Source organism: Halteromyces radiatus, assembly GCF_025201355.1.
Source record: "Halteromyces radiatus strain CBS 162.75 chromosome Unknown BX664scaffold_7, whole genome shotgun sequence".
Taxonomy (NCBI): domain Eukaryota; kingdom Fungi; phylum Mucoromycota; class Mucoromycetes; order Mucorales; family Cunninghamellaceae; genus Halteromyces; species Halteromyces radiatus.
In genome coordinates this window covers 1,057,694-1,077,738 of record NW_026251693.1, presented here as the reverse complement: position 1 = coordinate 1,077,738, position 20,045 = coordinate 1,057,694, and the positions used below count along the sequence as shown (strand labels likewise).

The window sequence follows — 20,045 nt, the reverse complement described above, 5'->3', positions numbered from 1 at the left end:
GACGAAGAAAGAGTACTGAATGAAGTAATGACGATTGATCGATTCTCCAAATGCTACTTTGCTTGACCCAAGCGGCATCACGATTTGTACGCCTAAGGATTTACATCTTAAAAGAAAAGCAACTGGGCCCTTATTCTTTTTAGTAAGACCGCTGATACTTCCCTGACAATGACTTATCAGAGGTAAACTTACTTAAGCTGAATAGCTTGAAAATTTTGGATATCACTTTTATTTTTTTTTCCCTCGTAAAACATCGTCCATCCATAATCATCCAATCATCCTTCAACTTTCAAACCGTTATCCTTTCATATACTACAATCGTAATTCATTCATCACAATAGATAGTATCATATTATTACAAATATAAACATATAATAGAAACATTGTTACTATAATAAAGCGAAACGTCAAAATGGTGATGCATGAATAAATCTTAAGACACTCGCCATCTGCGGAAGTTTAAATCCAGTACGAAAGTTTGATTTTTTTTCTCTCTCTCATTTTTTTTTTTTCTTCTTTATATACATATAATTTACTTTCCATATGGAATCAACAACATCTGAAAAGGCACCAATTTATCCTGTTGGCAATCGCAAGTTCTTTTGTGTAGAATATCCAGGTGTTGTCAAGAACATCGATCGTGTTTTACAAACCTTTGGTGGCGAAAAAGCAGTTTCTCAGGTATCATTTGAATAAATAATAATAATAATAATAGTACATTTATACCACCCTTTGTTTCATTTCTAGGTTTACAAAAACAAGGAAAATAACGTCCTCGAATTACGATACCGACCCAATGATCCTTTTTGCCATACCATCAATGGATCTATTGTACCTAGCTCTAGGGTTCTAGTCAAAGTGACACGTCGAAGAAGAAAGGATCAACCTGAAGATCCAGGTCAAATTACAACAGAATTAATTGGAACTATTCCACAAACTTGTCGATTTAGAGGTAATTATATATATATATATATATTATTTGATCATTGATATGTGTTCTTTTTTTTTTCTTTTCTCATTTTTAGGGATGGCTGACTTCCAATACTTGGTACCCAAAGATGATCCTTCAAGGAAACTACGATCAGCTTTGGTTACTGGAGATAGTAAGTTGAAGGGACATGAAAATAGAGAATATCATGGTTGATCTTTTTTTTTTTTTTTATGCAGCCAAAAGTATCTTGGATTATAAAGTTTCCCTGAATGATGATGATATGAACAATTTACGAAACATACCACCTCCTGTTTTTACTAACGCAGAAACGCCATTCAAATATGAGTAAGTCAATGACATTTCGAAGTATAAAGGAAATAAGTTATGTGTGATTGATTTTTTTTTTTTTTACTATATTGTAGATACAAACAAAATGCCCCGGTGACTCGTATCCGTGTTTTACAACCTGATGGAACGGTAATACCTTGCCTTGATTTCAATATTATGCTATATCGAAGATGACTAACCATTATCTTTTTCTAGTATGTTACCAAACTTGTCAATCTATCTACCACTAATTCAATGGATCGAACTATTATCTCCTTCGAGACCAACAATATCCTTTTTATTATTATTATTATTATTATTTGATTTCACATTTATCAACAGTTATTTGAATCTTCTTTGATAGTATCTATATTCTTTAACTCTCTTTTGTTCTTACAGATTCCAACTAAACCACCATCATCCAAACATCTTTTTGGCGATGCATTGGAACTCAAGGAAAAAATGGAACAGGTAAAAAAAAAAAAAGGTTTTTGATTATGCAACTGACTCAATGTATATATAGCTCTACGAGGATCGTCCTATTTGGTCAAAACATGCTTTACGAAGTCGAATGAATGTTGATGATGACAAATATTTCATGGAGTAAGAAATTTCTATTAAAAATAATTTAAAAATATTGGATCACTCAAACACGTTGTATTTATTTATTTTATTTTTTAATAGGGCTTTAGCATCTATTGCATATTCTTTTCAAAATGGACCTTGGCGTGATTGTTGGGTGAAATATGGTGTCGATCCAAAAGAAGATCAACGTTATGCAATGTAAGTAAACAATACAATATCATGAGAATGGATGACTAATATCAACTTTTTTTTGATGTTTTTAGGTATCAGCAGGTAGATATTCGTATGGGTCATGCTACTAGCAATACTGCATCAAACAAACGATATGTGCGTGCGAAACGAAATCGTGAATTACCAGTGTTTGCTAATGAACAAGAACAACAAGATCCCTCTTCAAGGTAAGAAATATAAAAAAACTGGACGATAATCTTGATTACCTTTTTTCTTTATTATTTATACTTAGTACTGAAAATGATGGTGTACAGACTCCTTCCTACATCTTTGATGGCCATTCTATACCTACTCGTTCTTCCTGGTATCAAGTATGTGATATCACTGATCCAGATTTTGATTGTATTCTTCGTTCTTCCAAGTATTTGCATTCTGGTCCTCCAACGGTAATAATAAGAATGAAAAGAATGAATGTTCACTCAAACTATGATCTTTATTTTTTTTTTTAATTTTGTTATTAGAAACGACATGGATTCTATTATGCTTCGGCATTTGAAGCTGCAAGAAATGCCTTGCGTCAAAAACATCAACAACTAATGGAAACTGGTCAATGCGTCCGCATGCCCAACATGGATAAAGGACTTGATGATAAGATACAAAAAGATAAAGACACATTGGTCGCACAACCGGAATCTTCTTCTGCCGCTACTACTACTGTTGAAACGGATCGACCTACTGAACGGTATGGGATTGATGACGATACGGAGATGAAAGCTTTGGAAAGTGGCGATTCTGATGATGATGATGATGCTGGCAATTTGGTCAGAGATACTGATTGGGATTGACTGGAATGATTATGTATTAATGTTAGGACTTTGAACTTTTAATAAACTTATATAATTTTACATACACACCATGTAGAATAAATAATATTGTAATGAATTTTGACTTTTATTGGTTTGAATTGTATATAAAAAAAAGTATTTATATATGTGAGAGTGTATATATAAAAGGGAAATGGAGATAAACTTAGAAAAAAAAAAAAAAAAGGAAACGCAACAAAAGGGGACAACAAAAAAAAAAAAAATCAAGAACCAAAATTTGAGTGTTGCAATTTGAATAATACATTTCTACAGAGAGAGGCTGAACAAAGAAGACCATGATCAAAGGGAATGACCGAAGGTTCAGAAGCATCCGACCAGTAAGATTGTTCCAAATAAGATAGTTGTGAATCGTTTTTATCAGGCGAGGTGAAGATCCAATCATCCACATCTTGTAATAATTTGTCAAACTCTGTAAATGGTTTGCAGTTCATTTGTTGTGCCACTTTGATGGGAGACATACCATTGTCCTTTTGTTCCATCATGGATGCCGATGGGGGTATGTAAGGTGCCGGGGGGATCAAGGATTTTGTCGTAGCATTGAGTGCGCGATAAAAAGTATGGTAAAATGCAGCATCAGAAATACACATCATCGAAGGTCCATGGAATCGAATGTCAATACCATATCTAATAAAGTAAAATATATAAAATAAATGAAAGGAACCACAAATATAGGATCAACTTACAGAGATGAAAACACAATGCGTACAGAATCAGATGCCCGTGGAATGATGCATACTCGACCAACATCCCCTTCCTCTGCACAGGCTACTTCTAATTGTTCCAGACAAGCCATCAATGGAAGAGTTTGGAAGATAACTTGAACAAAATAAACCAAATCCCGTTTGTCATTCAAAACATCTTGAAGGAAAGATGCCACTCGCCAATGAGGATTGCGTTTGCATGCTGTAGGAAGTAGTAATACCTTGTCCGATGTACTTGAAGCATGTTTGTGAAGATTGTTTGCTGTATTGTTTCCTTCCATTTCAGCCTTTGTTCCAAGATTGACAATATATCGTCGTGATCGACCTTTGCTAGGAGAATCCCATCGAATAGTACACATAAATTCAGTTGCATAGGTGAAGGTCAATGTTCGCATATCGCATGGTTCGAATGATAACTGGTCTTTGAACTTTTTCAGCCAAATAGATGAGACTACACAATAATAATAATAATTAGTTATATCAATGTATTTCAAATTCTTTGTTTTTACCTTGTCTTGAAAGATTGGCCATCATAAAAATCCGTTCCCAATCAGTTAGAAAACGATCAACACAGGAATCAATATCAGTGTAAGTAAATGATAATATACTATTATTGCAATTCAAATAGATATGATCTAAATCCATACAAAATAAAATAAAAAGTGAGAACTTTTTTTTTTTTTTTTTTTTTTAGATTTTACCTGCAATATCATTTGATTTCAAAGGAATATTGGTCCAATCAACGCGATCTTGTATTTCCACAAAACATTGACTTCTACCTCTAGTCCACCATCCAGAAGCACGTAACATAACTTCATTTCCCATACGAGGAAGAATAGAATCTACCCAGGATAGCATATCCACTTTTGCAGTTCCACTCACTGGAGTAGTAGTTCCAGGAGGTCCAGGAGGTAATATAATATCAACGTTACGATAAGCACATGTCTTTAGAAGATCCTTTTGAGAAACACATATCACTTCCATTCGATCAGCAGATGGATGGTTCATTGCACGAGTTTCTTTTCCAGATAATGATTTAATGAAGGGTCGAGCATGAGAACGGATAGTCCTATATTGATGTAGTTGCAGTTCAATCTTGCGGTTGGTAATGAATGCTCTACATGAATGGAAAAAATAATGATAGACATATTAGTAATAAAAACATGATGAGTCATATTATTATGTGCTTTATACCTAGAAAGTGATTCAAGCTTTGCTAAAAAAGGCAGGTCAATAGCCAAACTATATCAAATCATTTGTTTAAAAAGGAATTGTATTATCAGTATCATCATTCGCATATACTTTCTATGGACTTACTTATCAGTTTTGTCTAATGTTCTTCTTAATGATCCAGGCAAGAGATCGTTTTCATCCATTGTTCTTCGTCTTTTAGGCGAATGTTGTTCAGAAGTCAATTTTTTGATATCCTTTGATATATCATTATGTCGTTTTTTTGTCGATAACTTCAATTCCAAATCATCATTCCGTCCATTGATAAATCGTTCTTTCCACACCTGATCATAATCCACATGGATCAAGTCTGCAAATTCTTGGTATATAGCATTTTGATCCGTGCTTTTCCTATTTTTTTTTTTTAAAAAAAAGAAAGAAGATAAGTACATAGAACAGATGACTGTCCAGTTTTCCTATTCTGCCTTTTTTTTTTTCCTTTTCTTCGTTATTCCATACTTGAGACAACACAATGATGATTGGAATTCATTTCTAATGACAGCTACTACCAAATACCAATCTTCAAATTGAGAAAATTGTAAAAAGACACAATGCTGAGGATAAGATGACTTTGCTAATTGTTGTTGTCCTTGTTCAACACCGGCCCGTCGTGGTGTAGGTGAAGATACTGATGACGTTGATGATATAGTTGATGCTTGCTGTTGTAGTCGATTCTTGACAGTCGATGAGCTCATAAGGTCAGGTGAAGACGTTGGTAGATCGCCAAAGAGTTTCATCATGTCATCTGCTCGAAGTAACATTTGAGAAGGATGGAAAGGCTGTAGATTTAACTGCTTCGCCAGCGAGACAATTTCATGTACCACCACTTCGGATCGAAGCCAGAGTAAATGACGTCCAATATTGATAGGGTCTGTATTCAATCGATCTTCTAAACCACTAAGTTTCACTATTATATAATAAAGAATAAGTATTGGGATACAAGCCCCCCCGTCTATTTTATTCTTACCATCACCATCACCACTATTCTTGCCAGCTTCATACACCTTGACACGACCAACACGACTATCGAAATCAATGTGAATATAACGATCATGTCTGTACCGTATAACTAAAGGTTGTCCATCGGAAACCTCATCTAATGTGATGAAAATAAAATAAAATATAATCAATCAGTTCTAAACTTTTTAGATGTATATATTTATTATATACCTGACGAGTCCAATTTATCCTGATAATAATCATCTACCAGATGCAATCCATTTTCTTCCAAGAACACTGACTGGGATTTGAGAAGTTGTCGGAATTTACCAAGGATAGCATGTTTGTGGTAATTCGTAACATGTAATAAAAGTAGTTCGACATTCATATTCATCGAGTTCTAGATCGTATATATATATATAAAGAATTTAGTATTGGACAAGTCAATTTCCGTATATACAATATTTTCAAAAGATTCTAAACTTACCAATAACGTTTCGTTTGTATGAAGATTTTTACTTCCACTCCAAAGGACATCCAGACAACTTTTGGGATATTTCAATGAACAATAGACTTTGTTTCTGCTTGTTTCATCCAAATCTGCCAAAGAAACTGAAGCACCAATACCAGATTTTTGAATCAATCCTTTCAATTCATCACGAACAGCGATAGATGATGCCTTGCTTGGTACTACCATCGATTCTGCTCGTTTTGTTTCTTCATTGCGGATAGAAATTTCAATTGTTGTGCTAGATGTCGTTTGCTGTTGTTGTTGGAGTTGAGAGTCATCTTGATCAAGAACCTATGTAAACAAAATATGTATTCAGAATGATAGTTATTTCTATCTTGCTCTTACCGCACTACCCAATTTTTTTTTTTTTTTTTTTTTTTTTTTTTTTTTACCTGTGGACTACCCCAGTGTGCTGTTGGAGATCCACCTCCCCAATATATTAGAGTCAAATGTGTTCTTGTAGAGTTCATATGAACTTTTAGCTGATCGAGCCAACGAGTTTTTGCCATCATCGTAGCCTGAATATATATAATTTCCAATTGCATGTTGAGACAGAAGAGATGAATATAGTCGTAGAGATTGACCAAAGGGAAGAATAACTGCCGATCTGTTGATGATTCTAAAGCAGTTTGTATATCTGGAGATGATTTGTCATTTGTTGTATTGGTTTCAGCGGGTAATTGTTCAGTCTTATTCTCACTTGGTATGCTTGGAGGTGTTAATTGTCGTTGTGCATTTGCTCGAAGTCGTTGTCGTTGGTTTTCATTCAAAGATATATCTACATCTATCAAACAGAATAATAAATAATAGTAAGAAAAATTAAGTTCTATGTGATATTTTTTTTATCCATATTTTTTTTTCTTAATATTACCAGCCGCACTACCACCTGAAGAAGGTTGAACTAAAACATCCAGAGATATAATCCACCATTTTCGATCATCGCTATTTCCCATTAATGTAAGTGATACTTCGAATTCATTTTCCACGCAAAAGTAAACACGTCCGTTCTCTAAAAAAGAAGAGTAAAACAAAAAGTTAGTGGGCAAATATGTTGAAAGAGTTTTTTTTTTCTATCCCCCCTCCATTCTTTCCTTACCGATACGATATTGCTGCATAGGAGAAGGTAAAACTTCTTTTGTCAACATTCGGATTCGGATTTCGTCGTTCATTTTTTCGAATGTTTCTAATACTTGTTGATCTGTTAACGGTTTTGGTGGTAACATATCCTATAAATAAGAATAATATAATTTAGTTAAGAGAATGATATTAAGTTTGTAATTAAAAGGTCTATGATAGTTTTCGGCTTACTTCAATTTTGGTTGGCATGCGTTGGTAAGTTCCTGTTGTTAGGACATCAACAGCTGTTAGTATATCAAAATTTCGAACACGAGCAGCTGGTAACTCGATATGAATCTTGTGAAGGAAGTCTACTGTATCTTGGAACGTCTTGTTTTGATTCGCCAAAAATGCCATAATGTTCTATTAAAATTGTAAAGAAAAAAAAAAAAGGGAAAAGTAGTAATGGGAAAGATGAGAAATCAAAAATAAATCCATTTGTTATTTTATTGACATACTTGACACATTTGAATATCGTTTGCATTTTCAGCCCATTTCACCAGTACCATTAATTTTAGGAACTGTTTCCGTGTAAAAGTGGTATAGTTGAGGATCTGTCGTTTTCGTTCAACATCAGACATGGAAGGTAATCTATTTTATTATTTTAGTAATAATAAAAAGGAAAAAGGAAAATATTAGTTTGACAAACAATATATAATAAAAGAAAAGAAAATAAGTTCTTACGTGTCAGTCAAGGTCATCAAGTCAGCATGAGCTTTGTTGATCATCTTTCCAACAAGAGTACGAAGAGGAACCATACTAGCCATTTCAACAGGAAGAATGATCTTGTCGGATGTTATAGTTTTACCATTTTGTAAACTTATTTGGTGTTGTTCATTATTATTATTTCCTGTTGTGCCTTTATCCTTTTTTCCATATCCGTTTGTTTCTTTGCCGAAAGCTAATTGATCCACAGGCGAAACTGAATGCATACTTTTGTTGTGTTGAGACAATGACTTGTACTATATCGAAATGTGTATGTCGTCTTGCTCTTTTTCCCAATTGCTTCAACAATCAATTCACCAAAATAAAGTAAAAAGATTGAAAAGATCAATCAAGAAAGTGGAGAAATAAAAAAAAAAAAAAAAAAAAAAAAGGGAAGAGAGAGCGACAGAGAAAAACAAGAGAGAAATAAGATGCGACTTTTTTCAAGAATTCAAGCTCCTCGGCGTTCAAAAAAAAAAAAAAATCCCCAAATTGGCTGTGACGATATTCTATATTAAAAACGCATAAAGGTAAAAAAATAAGATGATATTATTAACGCCATTATATTTGATAACAATAATATATATTAGAATATTTAAGTAACATTCTTAAAGTTTTCATTGTTTTTTTTTTTTTATTATTGTTAACATATGTAAAGAGAAAAATTGATATATGGTTTATTCCTATTGTTATACATGTAAAAAGGCATTGTAGTCATTGTATGATTTTCGTCAATTTCATTTATAACTTCTAGTTTCTCTCTCATTTGATATTCAAACTGATAGGAATACACTTCTTAGTTTTGTTGTATTAAACTTAAAAGCAAGTGCAATTCATTGTCATCAACGCGTTGTGGTCCATTTTAAACTCCACGTACCGGATAAAAATAATTTTTTTTCTTTTTCCTTCTTTCTTTTTTGTTCCAATTTTTTTACAACAAACATGTTATCAACTGGAAGATACCTACGTCCTACTTATAAACTTCTTTCAACCGATTATAAAAGAAGTTGTATACGTTCTTCCTGGTATCATCGACTACATACAACCAGAAATCCTACACAAACGGCTATGGTGACAGATCCTCTAGAGCATTTTGATACACCCAATTCAAGGATAGATTCTGTACACGATACACTTTTTGAAGATACTACAACAACTCTAGATCCTTTTAATAGCTTTGAAGAACTGGATACCTCATTACTCTCAAAACAACAAAAAACTAGTGATAAACATGATAAGATTTTGAATTTTTCGGACCTACGACAACAAATATACCAAGATATCTTGCATCCAGAAGAATCAAAAGGAGTACAGTCAACGGATCTACCAGCATTGAATCAAATTCTCAAGGGTCATCGACAAGGTGAATTGACAATTGTAACAGGAACAACAGGTGGTGGGAAAACAACGGTAATGAGTCAACTGTCCTTGGATTACTGCAAAAGTGGAGTACCAACCTTATGGGGATCCTTTGAAATTCTGAATCAACGATTAGCCAAGAAGATGCTTTATCAATTTGCAGAAAAAGATCTTAGTTTATATCCTGAAGAACTTGACCATTGGGGAAATGAATTCGAAAAGGTAAGTGAACATATATATACATAATATTGATTTTCGATATTTAACATAATTATCTAGCTTCCACTTTATTTTTTGAAATTCTTTAGTAGCACGGCGATCGATGATGTTCTTGAAGCAAGTCAACATGCAGTAGATAAGCACGGTGTTCAACATATCATTCTTGACAATCTTCAATTCATGTTATCACAACAAGGTAGATCAAGTTTAGATCGATGGGAATTACAAGATTATGCAGTTCATCAATTACGAAGATTCGCCACCAAACAGAACGTCCACATCTCCCTGGTAGTCCATCCAAGAAAGGATCCTGGTGAACAAATGGATATCAACTCAGTTTTCGGTAGCGCCAAGGTCACACAAGAGGCAGACAATGTCATCATCCTACAAAAGCATGGTCTTGGTGGACTTCAATACCTCGATGTGAAGAAGAACAGGTATAGAGTGTTTATTTGTCTTTATTTTTGTCTTTTTTGGGTTAACAAATGGCATTTATTTCTCAACATTTATTGATAGATACGATGGTACTACTGGCGTTATTCCCTACAAATTCGATCGAGAATCACTCAAGGTACAGGAAGAAGGAAAAAAAAAAAAGAGAATATTCAAATGAGTGGATATTTAGTGCTAATTTGATGTATTTTTTTTTTCTGTAGATTCGATCGTGCACAGAGGATGAAGTGAAACAAGCTTCGAAAGGATTAAATCACAGAAGTAGTCAATCTTCCGTCCAAACAGTTACAAGCAATTATAGATCAAGGTCATTCTCTCATTCTTCTTAGTTAGTACTTTATTTGTTTGTTTCCCTTATATCTTTTATAAATATACATTCAGCACACATATAATATATATAGATATTTGATATTTATCCATGTTTTCAAAGTTTTTTTTTTTTGTCGGGTCACAAGAAAATAGTTTCGCGATGTTGTAAAATAAAAATATGAGGCTTTCCCGAAAATGGATGTGGCATTATCACTTTTCTAGATGTCGCTTTAGAGATGTCGATAGAGTATGTCAAAACACATTGATTGATGATTGATGATGATTGCCTCAGCAGGTGAGCTGATCCTTTTCAACAGCCATACTTGAAAAAAAAAAAAAAAAAAAAAAAAAAAAAAAAAAAAACTACATTTTTTATATGGTATGATATTATCATCATTATCATCATCATATTCACTGCTAAGACAGGGATACACTATCAGCATTCATCATCACGATACATATTTCTTATTCTGAAATTTAAAACACATATTTGTAAAACAAAATTTCTATCTTATTATATTTCTATTCTATCGATAAAAGTCTACTTTTTATTCCCAATTTGGTCAAAATATACAAGTCAAAAAATAATAAATAAAAAAAAAAGAATAATAATACAACACAATGTACCTAATCTATGAGTATGAGAGAGAGAGAGGAGGGGAGTGTACATTGTAAAATAAAGATGAAATAAATATATATATAAAAAAAAAATGGAGGGAATACCAAAATTCATCATGATTCACTTGATCACCATATTTTTAAAATATTGAAGACCAGTACCTTGAATGACTTGACCCATACTTTCATACTTTTTGATCCATTTCCTTGCCTTGTCCCAACGATCCTGAGTGATTGCTGTTTGCACCAAATAATAAATCGTCCGTTCGTTGAGTTTCACATGATGAGTAAGAGACATCCATTTCACCATGGCTTCAGCAGCAATAAGATCGTGATTGAAGATAGCAAGTCCACGCACCCAAATATTCATAGTTGCTGTCGTTAATGGTAATCGTCTTACAATTGCTTGATTCAATAAGGTCAATGCTTCTGGTGGTATATGCCGTTGACCAGATGTTGTTGTTGTTGTTGTTTTTGATGTTGAATTTTGTTGATCCTTTCCATAGTATTGGTGTAAGAAATAACCATCCATCATCATGTTATACATTGTCATTTTGGCGAGTTTAGGTTCCATTTTGCCATCATACAGTTGTTCCAAATTGTCATCATCCTCTTCCACCATAGCAGCAAATAACGAAGCACATTCATCGATATCCTGAAATCTAGACTTGATCATCCCATACAAAACTACTGATTGTAAAGTTGCATTTGTTTCCAAGCCTCGTTCCATGATCTCATTGTACAAATTCAAAATACGTCGAATGTCCATGTCATGTGATGTTGCTGTCCGGATATATCCATGTATCAGTGAGGTATAACTAACAATATCAGGGTCAGGTATGGTCATAGGCATGATATTGTTGTTGTTGTTGTTGTTGTCATCATCTAATTTTTTGTCTCGCATCAAAACAAGTACTTGATCAGCTGCTTCCATATTCCCTTCTTGTGCCAATGCATGAATCAGTAGATTATAAGTTAGAGTCGACAGGCTGTAGTCCTTGAGATTCGGCTGGGGAGCAAATAATTTGTATAGGATATCCAATGCCAAACGAGTGTGTTTATGACGCAGTAATTGAGCTACACTAACGTTGATCGTCCTTTCCAATTCTTCATTCGTCACTGGAACCATCAGAGCAACACGACCAAAAGCATCCAACACTTGGGGTTGATCAGTATGATCAGTCAAAGCGGCAGTCATAATACGTAACGTTATCGGATTTGGTTGATGTTGTTCCAATAATCGATCGATCCACAAAGTCATATCCTCCCACCTTTGTTGTTGACAGGCGTGTTTAATGAATGTATTGTAAGTTGCTGTAGTTGGTGTCAGAGAGAACTGTACCATTTCTTCGTACAATGCTTTTGCTGCTTCCACATCATCATTTTCCAGTCGAGATCGTATCAACATGTTGAAAGAAGCTGTATCCAAGGAACAACCCGATGATTCCATTCGTGACAATACCTCAGCGACATGATGCCAATCCTGTTTTTTTAAACATCCATTCAAGACCAAGTTGTATAATCGCACGATTGTATCTGGTGATTCCGTAATCCTCTTAATGGACGTATCTAATAATGCCAACATGGTTCCCAACTGGGTATCACTTTCATTGTCGCTTGCCAAGTAATTTTTCACGTATCGACTGACTAAAGCTGCTTGTAAATAATAATCAGAAGGAAACCGGAGTACTAGTTGTTCCACCAGGGTCATAGGTAAGGTCATCATAAGTGCTTTGAGAAACAGTGTCAAACGTTTACTGGAAATGTGTCCTTCATGTATTTGTTGTCGCTGTGTCTGCATCCAAGATTCAAGTAGATCGGCCAGTTCAATAAAAGACAAGTGGGCTAATTTCGTGAAAAGCAATCGTCGAGCTTTCGTAGCATATCCAATTGTACCTTTGTGTATTGAATTCGAGTTCATCAATAGAGTCATGGCATCTCCAAGTCGTCCATCTTGTATACAACTAGTCAACATGGTGGTATCCAAATTATGCTTGCTGGCTTGATCGTAATTAGCTGGAGAAGAAATGTCAGTTGTTGTTTCCTTCATCGAAGTTTTATTTATAGGTTGAGACCAATGTTGAAGTAATATGGTTGGTGAAGCCAAGTGTTCAATAGGAGTCATGTCATCTTTTTCGTATTTTAATCCATGTTGTTTGTTGGAAGAACAGGGTAAAGATGAGCTAACAGATATGAAACGCCAGTGTCGTGATGAATGACTATGAAAGACAGTCGGGTATTGTAAGGATCTATTGATTAGTCGAGGTACAGAAGGTGACGGTTGTCGTAAAAGTAATAGTGATGTCGATGTATTGCTGTAGAAACGAGAATGTTGTAATTGGGATGTGGTTATTCGTTTACAGACCGTAAAGGAATGGCGCATGTTTTGTAGAGCATGTTTCTTCAGACATAAGCAAGTACAGAATACCATCCCGTTTTCATACTTGATATGCTTGAGAAAACAGTGAAATAAAAAAGAAAGAAAGAAAGGGTCCACCAATTCACGCCAAAAAAAAAAAAAAAAAAAAAAAAAAAAAAAGTGGTAACTCGAGGGAAAAAAAAAAAAAAATATGTCTAACTAGGCCTGGCCACCAGTCACTGTTAAAATTTGAAACAGCGAAGCTTAAATCTTTGGGAATTTCCTAATCCAACCTTTTTTCTCTTCCTTTATGCTTCTTCGCTCACTTTCTACTTCAGTTTACAGGAAAATGCGATTTATAGGTATAGAACTCAAATGAATTGAAAATAAATAAATTGATCAATGTTTTATTTGAATAGATATTGGTATCAATTTGACTGATCCCATGTTTCAAGGTATTTACCGCGAGAAGCAAGTACATCAAGGTAAGACTTTATTTTATTCTATTATTTTATCTCACTCTATCCTAAACTATATTCACTAACATCTTTATTATAATTGTCTCTTCTTTTTTTTTTTAATACGTAGATGACCTTGAATTAGTATTGGAACGCGCAAAAAAGGCTGGTGTTGAAAGAATGATCATCACAGGTACCAACTTGGCTGATTCCAAAGAAGCAATCGAAATGGCCACAAAACCTGAACATGGTAAGTTGGAATATGAAAAGAAGAACGAGAATGAAAAAGGATGATGGGAAATAATTCTTATTCATTGTAATTATTGTCAATTCAAACATCTATTTTCTGTTTTATATATAGCTGGTTATCTTTATTCTACTGTTGGATGTCATCCTACTCGAAGTACGGAATTCGAAAACTATGATCAAGGACCACAAGCTTATTTGGAAGGTCTGCGAAGTTTGATCAAGGAAAACCCATGCGTGGTTGCTATCGGCGAATGTGGTTTAGGTAAAATCTTCTATAAATCAATACATAGATCACAATTCTAACCCCCATTTTTTTTTTTAAAAAAAAAAAAAAAAAGATTATGATCGACTTCATTTTTGTGACAAGGAAACTCAAAAAAAGTATTTCCAGGTACAATTTGATCTTGCCAAGGAAACGAAACTACCCATGTTTTTCCACAATCGAAACACAGGTGATGACTTTTATACTCTGATCAAACAGTATCGACAACATTTTACACATGGGGTTGTCCACTCTTTTACTGGTACAATGGATGAAATGGAAAAATTAGTAGAACTTGGACTTTATATCGGTATTAATGGTTGCTCTCTCAAGACTCAAGAAAATTTAGAAGTTGTCAAGGCTATTCCACAAGATCGATTAATGATTGAAACTGGTAACAAGATAAAATATCAACAAAAATGGTACTAAACATCATCTTATTATAGATGGGCCATGGTGTGACATTCGACCAACTCATGCTTCTTATGCTCATTTGAAAAACGTACCAAAAGAAGAAATCACTTTATATGTTCCTGATAGCAAGAAGAAAGAAAAGTTTGAAATGGGTTGTACAGTCAAGAGTAGATGTGAACCATGTGCTATAGGGTAAGAAACTGCCTTACATAAGGAAAAAGCAAGAAAAAGACATTGGAAGTTAACATTGGAAATTATTACTTGTCTCTTTTCTTTTCTTTTCTTTTTTTTTTCTCTCATTAGTTCTGTTCTACATGTAGTTGCCTCAGTTCGAAATGAAAATCCTGTCAAGCTCTCTGAAATCATTTGGGCCAATACCTGCAAAGTATTCTTCAACTAACAAGGCAGTGAATACAACAAGGTCAAACAATGAACAACAAAAAAAGAGAAGAGTGAATCAACAATATTGATATAGGTAGACCTGTGGATATGGATAATTAGTTTTAGAAATGTAGTATACCATAGATTTTAGTGATTATTATATCATTGAATATATTGTGGATGAAATAAAATAGATTTGTGTTTGTGTTGGTTTGAAAAAGATGATGATTCTGGACCATGATAAAAGCCAAAAAAGGAAATCGTCCTGAGGTGTTGAATATGAAAGTATAGATGCGTACAATAATAATAACACAGTAATAAAGCATTGTACAAATATTTGTTGCATGTTATACGATATAAAGGAAGGGAGTTACAGTAACATATCTGAAAATATGATAGATGATGATGATGTAAGGGACATTACCTTTTTTTTATTATTTTATTATTCATCCGTGTGGATATAATGATGTTTTCATATTTAATATATGTAACAAAGAAGAATAAAGATTTGAATTTTTTTTAAATGAATCGTTTTATTTATCATTTTATAAAGAATATATATATAAAACAAAGAAAGAAAGAGAGAGAGAGAGAGGAAAATTAGATCTAACTACAGTATACAATCAATAATCTAAGATAATGATCTGGTCCCCTTGGGTAATGCTATAAAACTTTAAATCACGTAAATCATCCGTCATATCCATGATGATGGTTGAATGTTGTTGTTGTTGTATAAGAAATAAATGTTGTCGAGATGCTGGTATACCAAATAATTTTTGAATCAAATGACGAAGACTACGTACAAGCATGGTGGCAAGTACACGTTTATCTACCGATTGTTTTGGTGGAGGTAAATCATTAGCTGAATGATGTTGGTATAATGCTTGTTCGGAATCCAGTGGTAAATGAGATAGGGTAATGGTCATCAGTCTTTGATTGAGAGTTGTTGAGGTGACCATACCAATATTTTGTTTGTTTTGTCCAAAATCTGGTTCCCCATGTACTAACAACACCCCCGAAGAGAGCAAAAAAAAAAAAAAAAAAAAAAATCACGAGATCACAAATTGTTCCCGACATGTGAGTGATAATCCCCCTTTTTCATATGGAAGATTTGCTTACCTCGGCATAATTGTAAAAATCTTGGATGCAGGGACTTGATGCTTTCAGGAGTATCACCATCACGAGTGCATAGTTTCAAATAGAAGCGTTCCAAATCAATACGCTCGCGATCTGTTATCTATAATGAATTAACAAACATTGTACGAATTAGTTTTCAACCTTTTTTTTTTGTTTAGTTACTGACTGTATTCCCATTTAGTGTTGTGAGACCATGGATTCTTCCGATAATTTGAGCAGCAGATTCTTCCACATGCAAGTCTAATGATAAAGGATGATGAGTATGATTATCATCATAATATATATATAAAAAAAAATTGGTTAATTTCATGTGATATTTCAATCAAAAATATGCTGTGTACCTTTAAAAATAGGGTTCTCGTGGCAACGTAATTTGACCAATGAGGGAAGTTGATCTAAAATATCAAAATTTGTCCATGCTTGTAATTGATTCCTATCGATTCGTAAAAACGCCAACTGGGTAAAAGTATTTGGTATGATGTCGATCGTTTGAATCATGTTGCCATTTAAAAATAGTGTTTGTAAACTATCATTAAATAAAAACCTATGTCAATCTCTGAATGAACTAATAGACTTTTTTTTGTTTACTTTGGTAACGAAGAGAAATGATTGATTTCTTTCCAATCTTGCAAACAGTTATCCTCCAAGTTGATACATTTGAGTTGTCGCATGTGAATAGGAGCACGATCAATTGTTTGAATACCATTACCACTAAGTTGTAAGTCCTCAAGATGAAGGAAGAGATGATCTAATTGCAACACTTGGTCCCAGGTGATGTGTGTGTTACATAAGACCAACGTTTTCAAATGATCAAATGGTGAAGGGGAAAACGAATTCAATACATCTATATTTGGTGGAAGAAGGCGAATATGACTATAAGAAAGGAAACAATAGGAGACAATAAGTTTCATACTATATAATAAAGAATAATTTAACCTACTTCAAACGAAGGATCATTAATCGAGGTAATTGAGAAGTGATATTTGCGACGTTTGTCCAATCGTTGATGAGATTCTTTGATAAATCCAAGTCTTCCATAGCTATAAACATCAATAATAATAAAAAATATGAATACAATGGTTTGATCGTATGATCATGCAAAAGACAGACAAAGTAACCTCCTATTCATTATCCCTCCCCTGTCATATCTCCTCCTTTCCTACTGTTGTACTTACATAGACCAGCATGAGCAATGACTTTATCCTTTCCGGCGTCCAGGATTCGCATATCAAGTAATCCAACGATTTTCAAATCATGAAGTTGACTAAAATGAAAAAAAAAATAGAAGATAAGTTTAGATCATTCTACTTTTATACATACATATTACCTTTGAGCTTTTTGTATTTTTTCAAAACCAACAGTTTCTACTTGAATATTCTTGTTGCCACCTAGATAAAGAATTTCCCCGTCTTTTGTAATAGTAGTAGTATTAGTAGTATTGATAGGATTCCCCTGCACAGGATCTTGATGATCTGTACTAGCTTCAAGGTACTTTGCAGTAAGTGCTTCCAAAAATGATCGTCCAGTCCATACTTTTTTAGCATTATATCGAATAAAGGAACCTGAACTCTTAGATCTATTTTAGACAAAATAAGAGTAAAATAAATATATACATATATATATATATAAGTTTTATTATTGGTTAATACTTTACCTACAAGTGAAATAAAGAGTACCATTATGAGAACCGTCATGTTTCCCTCTTTTATCGTCATCCCATTCGACGCCTAACCATTCTCCAGTAGATCCAGTGACTTGGCCAATATAACGTACTGTAGCTCTATCATCTCCTACTTGAATACGTGTACCAATAGAGATATCATTCGGAATAGTTGACATTGGAGGATAGAAAAAAAAAAAAAAAAAAAGTGAGGAGAAAGTTATGTATGACAAAGACGGGACAAAAGGAGGAAAGGGCGAAACCTTCTTCAGTAAAAGATACCGGACTTCTAATAACGAGATAGGGCAGGGGTGAAAAAAAAAAAAAAGATCTTATCGCACAATAATATATAATGTAGAAATGAAGATAGATTGTAGTTTATTATGATATAATCAACTTGGACAAATAATAAATAAACTATATATGAAAAAAAGAGGATGATGATGATATATAAATATGTATGATGCTATCTAAAATATAAAGCAAATAAAAATAATAAAAAAAAAGAGAGAGAGAAAAGGGTGGATTGGAGGAGTGAAAGAAAAAAAAAAAAAAGGGAGAGAAGACTATCTAATTTTTGAAAAAGACAACATCACCTTCATCTTCAACAAAACGACAAGTCTTCCAAGATTTGATAAGAGCTTGAGGAATAGGAGTAGGATCAAACTTGTAATGTTTTCCAAGAGCCTTCTTGATATGTACAGTAGCTTCTTCAGCATGATAATGAGGCATGGTGGAAAAGAAATGATGAGCAACATGAGTGTCAGAGATATGATGATGGAAATAATCCAAAATGAAGCCATAAGAACGATCGATGGTCAAGGCAGCACCACGTTGGAAATTCCAGACATTTTCACGATAGTGGGGTAAAGTAGGGTCGGTGTGTTGTAAATAGGTGATAAGGACCAACCAAAAGTTAACAAAGAGATAAGGAATCACATAAAATTTGATCATGGCCAAAGATCCAAAGACTTGACCACAATATGTTAACAAACCGATAGTAGCCAATAAACCAGCTACAGATTGATATACTTCAGAAACTTGATTGCTGTCAAAGATATCACAATAAGGATTAAAATGAGAAGCCCAACCAGGATAATCTTGTCCAGTGACATTGGTAAAGAGATACAAGGGCCAGCCAAATACAAACATCATCACCATATTGTACAACATAGCAATAGGTGATTCTTCTAAAGCTGAATGAGGTCCATCACCTTCGGGATCCACTTCACGAGCAGGTAATCCAAGTGCTTTACGAGTATGAGGTACAAATACCTAAAGTAACACAAAACAAAAAATTATATATCTCAATAACCTTTTCTTCTACTTTTATTTCTAACTTACTTGATCCTTTGTCATATGTCCAGTAGCTTTATGATGACGAGAATGAGAGAATCTCCAAGAGTGATAGGGAACCAATAATAAAGAATGAAGTACCATACCTACACCATTGTTGATAGCCTAGGGGATTTTTTTTTAAAAAAAAAAAAAAAAAAGAAGGGGAGAAAGAAAAGAAAAAAGGATCAGTAATGGGTCACTCCCCAACCGATTTTTTTTTTTTTTTTTTTTTTTTTTTTTTTTTTTTTTTTTTTTTACCTTGGATGGACTGAAAGCTTGATGGCCACATTCATGACCAATAACCCAAACACCAGTACCGACAACACCTTGAGCAATCCAATAAAAAGACCATAAAGCTAAACGTAAAGGAGCAGAAGGTAGATGATCAATATAAGTAGCAGCATAACCCAAAGCAAGGATGATAGCCACATCATGGAATACATAAGTGAATGATCGGAAAGTATCACGACGGAAACAATGGGCAGGAATAGCATCACGAATTTCCTTGATAGTAAAATCTGGGATTTCCCAATTACGTTCAATAGCTTCGTCAATTACAGGTCCTTCTTCCTTTGTGGAAGAAACATTTCTCTTGGTAGCCATCTTGTTCCAAAAAAAAAATTGAAATAAAAAAAAAAATGAATAAAAGAGAAAAAAAAAAAAAAGAAAAGAAAAGAAAGAGACAAAAAAAAAAAAGAAAAGAAAGAGACAAAAAAAAAAAGGTGGATC

At 33.8% G+C, this 20,045-nt stretch overlaps 7 protein-coding genes across 7 annotated transcripts; 3 read left to right on the top strand and 4 right to left on the bottom strand.

Annotated features, from left to right (window-relative positions):
- The first annotated feature begins 503 nt into the window (after positions 1-503).
- On the top strand, positions 504-2,928 carry BX664DRAFT_339796 (RNA polymerase III transcription factor IIIC subunit-domain-containing protein). Its single transcript, XM_051546701.1, has 12 exons — positions 504-681; positions 748-952; positions 1,026-1,103; positions 1,168-1,276; positions 1,354-1,408; positions 1,475-1,547; positions 1,656-1,729; positions 1,782-1,861; positions 1,943-2,041; positions 2,107-2,241; positions 2,307-2,460; positions 2,536-2,928. The coding sequence occupies exons 1-12, from the start codon at positions 544-546 to the stop codon at positions 2,857-2,859; spliced, it is 1,524 nt and encodes a 507-aa protein (XP_051397746.1). The 5' UTR covers positions 504-543; the 3' UTR covers positions 2,860-2,928.
- A 1,984-nt stretch (positions 2,929-4,912) lies between these two features.
- BX664DRAFT_267304 (mediator complex subunit MED14-domain-containing protein) lies at positions 4,913-8,153 on the bottom strand (the record flags this gene model as incomplete). Its single annotated transcript, XM_051540946.1, has 13 exons — positions 4,913-5,174; positions 5,289-5,398; positions 5,510-5,736; positions 5,797-5,920; positions 6,037-6,168; positions 6,256-6,447; positions 6,672-6,898; positions 6,980-7,063; positions 7,151-7,288; positions 7,376-7,505; positions 7,588-7,758; positions 7,902-7,986; positions 8,080-8,153. The coding sequence occupies 13 exons, from the start codon at positions 8,151-8,153 to the stop codon at positions 4,913-4,915; spliced, it is 1,956 nt and encodes a 651-aa protein (XP_051397745.1).
- Positions 8,154-9,034: 881 nt separating this feature from the next.
- On the top strand, positions 9,035-10,515 carry BX664DRAFT_189116 (P-loop containing nucleoside triphosphate hydrolase protein). The gene is made up of 4 exons (XM_051540059.1): positions 9,035-9,681; positions 9,739-10,115; positions 10,195-10,249; positions 10,335-10,515. Exons 1-4 carry the CDS (start codon positions 9,043-9,045, stop codon positions 10,458-10,460), a joined length of 1,197 nt encoding a protein of 398 aa, XP_051397744.1. The 5' UTR covers positions 9,035-9,042; the 3' UTR covers positions 10,461-10,515.
- A 478-nt stretch (positions 10,516-10,993) lies between these two features.
- On the bottom strand, positions 10,994-13,554 carry BX664DRAFT_339791 (uncharacterized protein). Its single transcript, XM_051546700.1, has one exon. The coding sequence runs from the start codon at positions 13,487-13,489 to the stop codon at positions 11,180-11,182; it is 2,310 nt and encodes a 769-aa protein (XP_051397743.1). The 5' UTR covers positions 13,490-13,554; the 3' UTR covers positions 10,994-11,179.
- Positions 13,555-13,738: 184 nt separating this feature from the next.
- On the top strand, positions 13,739-15,401 carry BX664DRAFT_339790 (uncharacterized protein). The gene is made up of 7 exons (XM_051546699.1): positions 13,739-13,779; positions 13,837-13,902; positions 14,006-14,125; positions 14,237-14,386; positions 14,463-14,780; positions 14,833-14,992; positions 15,104-15,401. The coding sequence occupies exons 1-7, from the start codon at positions 13,767-13,769 to the stop codon at positions 15,198-15,200; spliced, it is 924 nt and encodes a 307-aa protein (XP_051397742.1). The 5' UTR covers positions 13,739-13,766; the 3' UTR covers positions 15,201-15,401.
- A 364-nt stretch (positions 15,402-15,765) lies between these two features.
- On the bottom strand, positions 15,766-18,183 carry BX664DRAFT_339788 (uncharacterized protein). The gene is made up of 9 exons (XM_051546698.1): positions 17,973-18,183; positions 17,646-17,894; positions 17,494-17,582; positions 17,259-17,358; positions 16,907-17,191; positions 16,660-16,844; positions 16,485-16,558; positions 16,301-16,418; positions 15,766-16,184 (listed from the first exon to the last, which is right to left on the bottom strand). The coding sequence occupies exons 1-9, from the start codon at positions 18,155-18,157 to the stop codon at positions 15,805-15,807; spliced, it is 1,665 nt and encodes a 554-aa protein (XP_051397741.1). The 5' UTR covers positions 18,158-18,183; the 3' UTR covers positions 15,766-15,804.
- A 145-nt stretch (positions 18,184-18,328) lies between these two features.
- BX664DRAFT_339785 (delta-12-fatty acid desaturase) lies at positions 18,329-19,982 on the bottom strand. Its single transcript, XM_051546697.1, has 3 exons — positions 19,575-19,982; positions 19,323-19,439; positions 18,329-19,253 (listed from the first exon to the last, which is right to left on the bottom strand). The coding sequence occupies exons 1-3, from the start codon at positions 19,917-19,919 to the stop codon at positions 18,549-18,551; spliced, it is 1,167 nt and encodes a 388-aa protein (XP_051397740.1). The 5' UTR covers positions 19,920-19,982; the 3' UTR covers positions 18,329-18,548.
- Between the last annotated feature and the right edge of the window lie 63 nt (positions 19,983-20,045).